General features: G+C 51.7%; 1 protein-coding gene across 2 annotated transcripts in view; it reads right to left on the bottom strand.

Annotated features, from left to right (window-relative positions):
• Positions 1-1,701: 1,701 nt before the first annotated feature.
• WARS1 (tryptophanyl-tRNA synthetase 1) overlaps positions 1,702-8,496 on the bottom strand; it is a 44,596-nt gene continuing 37,801 nt past the window's right edge. For both annotated transcript variants that reach the window (XM_011716997.3, XM_011716998.3), the window contains exons 10-11: positions 4,955-5,095; positions 1,702-2,933 (exon numbers count right to left, since the gene is read on the bottom strand). In XM_011716997.3, the coding sequence (XP_011715299.1) occupies positions 2,772-2,933; positions 4,955-5,095 (303 nt within the window). In that variant the 3' untranslated portion in view covers positions 1,702-2,771. The remainder of the gene's footprint in view (positions 2,934-4,954; positions 5,096-8,496) is intronic.

Below are 8,496 nucleotides of genomic sequence, written 5' to 3'. Positions count from 1 at the left end.
CTGAGCCTGTGTCACTGAGCAGCTGGCTCTGCCTGTCACTGGGGAGGGGGTTTGCAGGAAGGGCCTCTGTCCTCACTGTCTTTACAACCTCTATGGTAATGACCAGAGAGTCCTGGGCCTCAAGGCCCAGCCAGCGTAACCCTGGGGAGGGCACAGCTGCTGATGCTGCAGGTGGGCACTGGGGGCCAGAGGCAGGCCTGTTGCTTGCCAAGTGCTGTCCTGGAGCAGCAAGCTGTTCCACAGCCACCCGTGTGCTCAGCCACCCTCCTTCCTGGCCCTGCTTCCCCACCCAGTGCTGTTTTATGTGCTTCTCAGGCCCCGTCTCCTTTCAGGCAGGCTCAGCTGGTCTCTCCTCCAGGCTGGGGGCCACGGGGCAGAGAGGCTGAGCTGGGCCGGCCCCACATCTGTCTGCCGGGTGGACATCACCAGCTGGAGTAGGAGTGCTCTTCTGGCAGAGCCTACGGCACCACGGTGGTGCTGGCACCCAGCCTCATGCCTCATCCCCAAACACCCATGGGGCCACTGCAACCTGTCCATCCTAATCCAGACATGCCCGTGCCTTTCAGGGAACATTTCTCTCAGAAACCACTGGTTTTTAGCAAAATGGGGGAGGTTTGGGAGACGTGCAGCTCCCCTGTGTCCTGACCAGCAGTGGCCTTGGGCAAGTCACCTGAGTATTGCACCCAGGGCACCCCTCCTAAGACCCTAAACAAGAGGCATCACTGCTTTTTACAGGGGAGGAGATGGAGGTCCGGGGAGGTTAAGTGACCTGGCCAGAGTCACACAGCCGGTGAGGGGAGAAGCTGGTCGGTGTTGGCTCACTCCTCCCTGGGGCCAGGGTCTCACCAGGGCCCTGCCAATAGATGCTCTGGCTGGGTGGACAACGACAGCAGTGGCTGTCACTGACGTCACTTGTCACCCCTCACTGCACTTGCATCACAGGTGCAGTAGAGCTACAAGGAGTCACATTAGTTGCCCAGGGCAACAGGCTAGTGAGCTACATGGCCTCTGTGGGTGGCTCACCCCCACTGGCCATAGCCAGCCAGGTGAGCAGGGGAGGGCAGGGGTGGGGCCCAGCTCAGCAGGAGTTGAGACAGGGAGGAGGCGTAGGTGAGGTCATGGTGCACATGGGTACCTGAGTGGGACTCGAGCCCAGGCCTCCAGCCTCCCAAGAGTCAGGACAGACTTGCTGTGTCAGAGTCACCCTATGGCCTTGGACAAGTCATGTTCTCCTCTCCTAAGCCTCAGCTTCCCCACTTGCAAAATGAGGATGAGCCGGTAGAATGAGCCCAGGGCTGCCTTGCAGCTCGGCGCCTGCCCTGGGCCTCATGTGAACGGGGCCCGGCCTGGCTCCCAGCCTGTGCTCCCTGTCACTACACAGCACCACCAAGTACCCCACGGCCAGCCCCTCCTCTGAAAAGTGAGGACAACCTCTGCTTGTGTTCTCCATCAGCTGCTGGAAATGAGAAATGTGGTGTGAGACGGAGCCCGCACCGGGATGCTGATAAGGGCTCTCCCAGCACGAGCCCATTCCTGGGAGCTGTGACACAACACCATGGGGTTCCCGGGACTGTGCACTTTCATCCCCAAATTTTGACTCCAGCAGACTCAAGGTCATACACAGAAGGGTGAGGGGAGGGGTCTCTGCTCCCTCCTCAGACCTCCCAGACAGAGCACAATGACAAGAGCCGGAGCCAAGAGTGGGAGCCAAGGAAGTTTATTTACTCTACTGGGTGACAGGAGGGCAGAGTGCTCCAGAGGAGACCCAGACACATCAACCAAGGGCTTCCCTGAGATTTGGCTTTGCTCTTCCAGACCTGCTCATGGTGCATGATGAAATGAGGCCTGCCTAGACACCCGTGAGGGCCTCGAGGGCTGCTGCCTCAACTTTCTCCCTAGCTAAGTCCACCCGTCCAGGGACACAGCCAGGGCACTGCTCTGTGCTGACTTCCACTGCAGCCAAGGGTCAAAACGAAGCATCTGCAAAGGCCAGGACTCCTTGGCATTGGACACAGTCAGGGGAAAAGCGACCCTGATTCTGCAGGACAGAGGGTCTAGGGTCATTTGGCGGGAGAATACTGGTATGCCAAGGGAAGCGAGCTGATTTCTGGAGTGGAATACATGCATGGTCTGGAGTTCAGTAAACTGGACAGTTTCACCCCCAAGTCTCAATTAATCAAAATTGCCCAACTCTGTTCAATCTTCATTGTTAAAAGCAGCTTTAAAGCTGGGTGATTTCTTAGTCAAATGTATAGCAAAGCTTTTACTTACCAATTTCTTTTGGGAGGGGGTGTGGGCTGAAATACAACTTGTGCTCAATAAACCTCCCCACATCGATGTTTCAAAGCACTTTCTAGGTTACAATAATGACATTTCAATTCCATATATGCATACATAGAATATATATTTTTAAACAGAGTGGGTCTTAAGAGTATACTTGGAACCCTCGGAGTCCTCCACGGACCAGAACAGGGTGGCCCATGGACTTCCAGCCAAAGGCTCCACTCCTTGGGGCTGCTCTGGGGAGAGACTCACAGCTGGACTTCTCTATCTGACCATGCAATGTTAGCCAGCACCGATCACCCACAATGCTTTGCCCGTAAGAGACAGAAACGATGGAACTCACAGGAAGAAACAGTATTGATAACATACACAGGCTTACAGAGACCAGGCCCAATAATTATGAGACAGAAGCCTACGGGTGGCAGTGCTTTGACTGGGCTGGGATTATTGATACATCACTTCTTTTATAAGCATATGTAAAACGAGTGCTACTGAAAGTCGAAGGACAGCTCCCGGGGAGTCATGAACTCTTTTGCTATCTCGTCCGTGACCTCCTTGCGCCGGGCCTGGTGCTCTGCGATCAAGGGCTGGAGAACCTCTATGAGTACCTTCTTGAGCTCACCGGTGAGCATGGCTCCGCTGGTGTAATCCTGCCCAGAGGGAGACAGCCATGTGAGAGATGGCTCCATATGTCCTGAGCGGCTCCTTCCTGCCTTGGGCACCAGCTAAGCCCACACCACCCAAGAAGAGGCTGGCACGTGGGTGGCACTCAGAAGTGAGATGTGTTGTTACCACAATAACCTATACCTTCAGCTACACTTTTCCTAAAACGGCTAGAAACCTGGCTTTGACGGTAGCCATGACTTGGTCTCTCACAGTGAAAGGGCCAATGGGGAGGGCAGTCCCCAACCCTACCGAAGCTAGGGGCCGCCGTTCCCCCAGGCACTAAACAACAATTCCTGGCAGCCTTACGGCTTCTGGAAAATCTTGCTAATTTTTTTTTTTTTTGAGACGGAGTCTTGCTCTGTTGCCAGGTCAGAGTGCAGTGGTGTGATCTCGGCTCACTGCAACCTCCACCTCCCAGGTTCAAGTGATTCTCCTGCCTCAGCCTCCTGAGTTGCTGGGATTACAGGCACATGCCACCATGCCTGGCTAATTTTTGTATTTTTAGTAGAGATGGGGTTTCACCATATTGGCCAGGCTGGTCTCAATCTCCTGACCTCGTGATCTACCCGCCTCGGCCTCCCAAAGTGCTAGGATTACAGGTGTGAGCCACCGCACCTGGCCAAATTTTGCTGATTTTTTTCTCTTTTTCTGATTGTAATGGAGGCTCATTAAGCAAATTTAATAAAGTACCCAAACCACAAAGCCGCAGCAAAGAAAAATCACCTACAAATTGCCCACCTAAACAGTGCCCAGAGGTGGGGTCTGCCACTAACATTTGGTGAATTTTTTTACATTTCTTTTCATGTGCATTTCATTTAAACATAGTTAACTGCTCCCTGAGTTTTCATTTGGTATCCTTTTTTCACTATCATAGGCATATTTTCCTGTGTCACTAAAACTTTTTTTTTTTTTTTAAATTAAAGAAATGAGGGTCTTGGCTGGACGTGGTGGCTCACGCCTGTAATCCCAGCACTTTGGGAGCCCGAGGCGGGCAGATCACAAGGTCAGGAGATCGAGACCATTCTGGCTAACATGGTGAAACCCCGTCTCTACTAAAAATACAATTTAGCCGGGTATGGTGTCGGGAGCCTGTAGTCCCAGCTACTCGGGAGGCTGAGGCAGGAGAATGGCATGAACCTGGGAGGCAGAGTTTGCAGTGAGCCGAGATCGCGCCACTGCACTCCAGCCTGGGTGACAGAGCAAGACTCTGTCTCAAAAAAAAAAAAAAAAAAAAAAAAGAGGGTCTTGCTATGTTGCCCAGGCTGGATTTGAACTCCTGGTCTCAAGGGAGCCTCCTGTCTCAGCTTCCCAAGTAGCAGGGACTACAGATGTGTGCCACCTTGCTCTGCATATGAACACTCTTAAAAGAGTTCATGCCTGCATAATAATCCACCCTGTAACAATTCTAATTTATTTAACATTTCCTCTGTTGTATCAAGTCTGTGTTGAACTTCTTGCTATTATCATTTTTAACATCTTTGTGTGGAAAGCTTTCTCTTATTCAGGATTATTTCCTTGGAAAAAAATCTAAGAATGAGAAAACCTGAGGAGAAGCTCTGAACATTTTTGGGCTCTTTGTACCCATCACCAAACTGCTTACGAGGCTGTGCCGATAAACACTCTGCTCACATGAGTGTGCCTGGAAGCGTCTGCTTCACAATCACTGAACACAGTCAATGGCCACACAAAAGCCCCTACTGATTCTGTACTGAACTGTCTTAGCTTTGATCACGTTAACTTAGATTTCTCTGATGACTAATAAAGCAAGACTGTTTTGTGTGACTCCCAAATGAATAGTAATTTGTATCTGCTCTTTCGTGATTTGTTCATGAGGCTTCTGAGCCCAGGTCTAAAAACTATGAGGGCGACTCTACTCAGTTTTCACCTTGTTTCAGTTGAGCACTTCCGACCAACCCTTCATGCCTGGCTGTTGGAGCCTTCCAGGCCCCATGGGCAGGAGTGGCTGGCTGGAGGCAGCTGTGGGCCCTTGGGGCTCCCTGCTCACCTTCCTGATCTGCTCGAGCTTGTCGTCGTCCTCGAGGAAGAAGGTCAGGTACATGAAAGACACGTCCACATCACAGTTGCCCCCAAACTGCCTGTGCTCCTCGATGGTGTCTCTCCCTCCAGAAAACGCATGCTTATTGACCTGCACCAGAAGAGGACACAAACACACTCGTCAGTCCTGCTCATCCTGTGCCTGGACGCTGGCGACAAGCCCAAGTGCGGAAGTCAAAGGTGTGAGTGCTGTCAGATTCTGGACCAGAGAAAGGTCAAGGTGCAGAGCTGGTGGGGGCCCCACTGCTATTCTTCCTGTGAGGCTTGGGTGCGGGCTGCCATGGGGCTCACTGCAGGAGAGGTGGGAGCAGATGAGCTTTGAACTCCCTCATCCTCAGAGACACAGGAGAATAGAGTTGGGAAAGCAAAGGCACTGATTGAACTGAAACCTGGGGGAGACAAGTGCCTCAGGTGACAAACTTCAGAGAAAGGATGGGTAAGGCTGGACATAGTGGCTTGTGCCAGTAATCTCAGCATTTTGGGAGGTTGAGGGGGGAGGATCAATTGAGGCCAGGAGGTCAATACCAGTCAGCTAACTTAGTGAGCCCCCCTCTCTGAAAAAAAAAAAAAAATAAATAAAGGGAATTAGCTGGTGTGCTGACGTGCGCTTGTAGCCCTAGCTACTCGGGAGGCTGAGGTGGAAGGATCGCTCAAACTCAGGAGTTTGAGGTTATAGTGGACTGTGATTGCACCACTGCACTCCAGCCTGGGCGACAGAGCAAGACCTTGTTTCTAAAATAATAAAAACTAAAAAAATAAATAAATAAAAAGATGAGTAAGTCATCCTCAGAGTAAGGGAGATGGCAGGAAGGGCAGCCTCTCTTAGGGATGGGTACTGCAGTGTTAACAGGGACAGGAAAGCAGCGGCCAGCCTCCCACAGAAAGCAGAACAAGAAGGCATGGGCAGGGTAAGGCAGTAAGGGAAGGCAAACCCACGGGAACTGCGCGGGTAGGGGGGCCTGCAGGCAGGTCTCCACTTACAAACAGGCAACGCTGTCAGAGCTTAAAAACTCAGAAACGCAATGCCTTTTAGGAATTGAAGATAATCACAGAGTAATTAGGGCTACTAAAAGCCAGAAAAAATAGGCAAAACTCCTTCAACATTCTTTCAGTGAGCATCTGAGAAACCTCCAATGCACAAATGTCACCCTAATTTTTTTGTTTTAGATAGGATCTCTAGACTGTTGCCCAGGCTGGAGTGCAGTGGTGTGATCACGGCTCACTGCAGCCCTGACCTCCTGGTCTCAGATTACTTTCCTGCCTCAGCCTCTTGAGTAGCTAGGAGTACAGGTGTGTGCCACCAGCCTGGCTAATTTTTTGGTATTTTTTGTAGAGGCCGGGTTTTGTCGTGTAGCCCAGTCTGGTCTTGAACTCCTGGGCTCAAGTGATCTGCCTGCCTTGGCATCCTGAAGTGCTGGGATTACTGTGCCACGAGTCACTGTGCTCGGCCCCTTAACTTTTTTTTGCCACCATGCCCGGCTATTTTTGTATTTTTAGTAGAGACAAGGTTTCACCATGTTGGCCAGGCTGGTCTCAAACTCCTGACCCCAGGTGATTCACCTGCGTGGCCTCCCAAAGTGCTGAGATTACATGAGTGAGCCACTGTGCCCAGCCTTAACATTTTTTTATGGGAAAAAGGGTAGGCAGAGTCAAGAAATTCTAAGTTGTTATGTTTAGTAAGTCTCCTCAAAAGAATTCCACAGCAGCTGGGTGCAGTGGCTCACACCTGTAATTTCAGCACTTTGGGAGGCCGAGGCAAGCAGATCACCTGAGGTAGGGAGTTTGAGACCAGCCTAACCAATGTGAAGAAACCCCGTCTGTACTAAAAATACAAAATTAGCTGGGCGTGGTGGTGCATGCCTGTAATCCCAGCTATTTGGGAGGCTGAGGTAGGAGAATCACTTGAACATGGGAGGTGGAGGTTGTGGTTAGCCGCGATCGTTCCATTGCACTCCAGCCTGGGCAACAAGAGCAAAACTCCATCTCATACACACACACACACACACACACACACACACACACACAACACACACACACACACACACACACATTCCAGAGCAGATTCCTAACTAGATAAGTTGGGATCGTGCAAAGGGAGCAGACGAGTGTTGGGGCAAAGGTGCCAGTCTCCATCGTGGCAGGGCACTGCTGAGAGGCTGGGCGGGGAAAGCAGTAGTCACGCGAGAGGCTCAGGCAAGGCCCACGCAAGGGGCTGGCGCTGTGTGGCTGGCTGGTGGGCAGGCCTGCAGGGCTGAAAGAAAAAAGCTAACGAATGGGACGTTTCCCTTCCCTTTCCTAAAAAAAAAAAAAAGAAAAAAGAAAAAGAAAAAAGAAAAAAGAAAAAAAAGTTATAGAACCAAAAACTATGGAAAATACTAATAAACAGGAGGAAGAAAGTGCCTGACGGAGTCACTGCTGTGTGGTGGCCACAGCCCTCCCTGCTGGGCCTTGGAGAAGAAGCTCTAGTGTCAGGAAGAAAGTCTGGGAACACGGGTCCTGGGCTCCTGAGGCAGTTTGAAGAGGGTATTGAAAGGCCAGTTCCCAGCCCTTTATCTGAGAGGAGAATAAGGAAACTGGTGTCTGCTGCACGTTTTTCAGGATGCGCTGGCGTCACCACCACCTGCACACTCCCCCTTCCCAGGCGAAGCCCCTTGTTCCATGGTAGGCACACAGCAGATGTGCCATCCATGTTGGCTGTTAGGGTTGTGACATGTATTTTATCCCCAACAACCCAATGACCTCTGTAGTGCTTTTGCCATCTTACAGGTGAAGGAAATCAGGCCCAGAGTGTCAGGAACCTGCCATATGTGACAGGGATTGGCAGGACCAGGCTGGCTCCTGGGACACCAGGCTTCCAGGTGGAGCTCGAGAACTGAGTGGCTCAGTTCTGCCTCCTTGATGTGACCAGTCCTTAGTGATGCAGGAAGCAGCCTACCAGCCCTGACTTACAGGAAAACAGATGGAGGGACGACTTGGGGGTGGGTATGCAGCACTGCTGCCAGCAACTAAGATGATGGAAGCGGGTGACCAGTGCGACTCTGTGTGACAGGAAATGATATTGAGTGGACAGGGCCAGCTAGGGTGGTAGTTGGGATGCAGTTAGATCACACAGGCTGACTCTGTGCAGGTGGCAGGTACTCACTCAGCAAAGCCACTTGAATCATCAGCACTGTGCTACTATTTTATTTTTTTTAGTTTTAGAGATGGGGCCTCGCTGTGCCACCCCAGTTGGGGTGCAGTGGCTATTCACTAGCACAACAGTAGCTCACTGCAGCCTTGAATCCCTGGGCTCAAGCCCTCCTCCTGAGTAGCTGGGACTACAGGCAGGTGCCACTAACCTGCCTGAACCTGTTATGTGCCCTCTTCTCTGGTGTGGAGATTCTGATTTTGGAGCCGAAGTCAGGCATGGGGATTTAGAGTGAGGGCCTGGCCGGACCCTGTTCTGCCCCATAAGAAGCCTGCAGGCCCAGTGACCGTCTGTAGGCCTCTGTG

Source organism: Macaca nemestrina, chromosome 7 (genome assembly GCF_043159975.1).
Source record: "Macaca nemestrina isolate mMacNem1 chromosome 7, mMacNem.hap1, whole genome shotgun sequence".
Taxonomy (NCBI): domain Eukaryota; kingdom Metazoa; phylum Chordata; class Mammalia; order Primates; family Cercopithecidae; genus Macaca; species Macaca nemestrina.
This window is presented reverse-complemented; position numbering and strand designations above follow the sequence as displayed.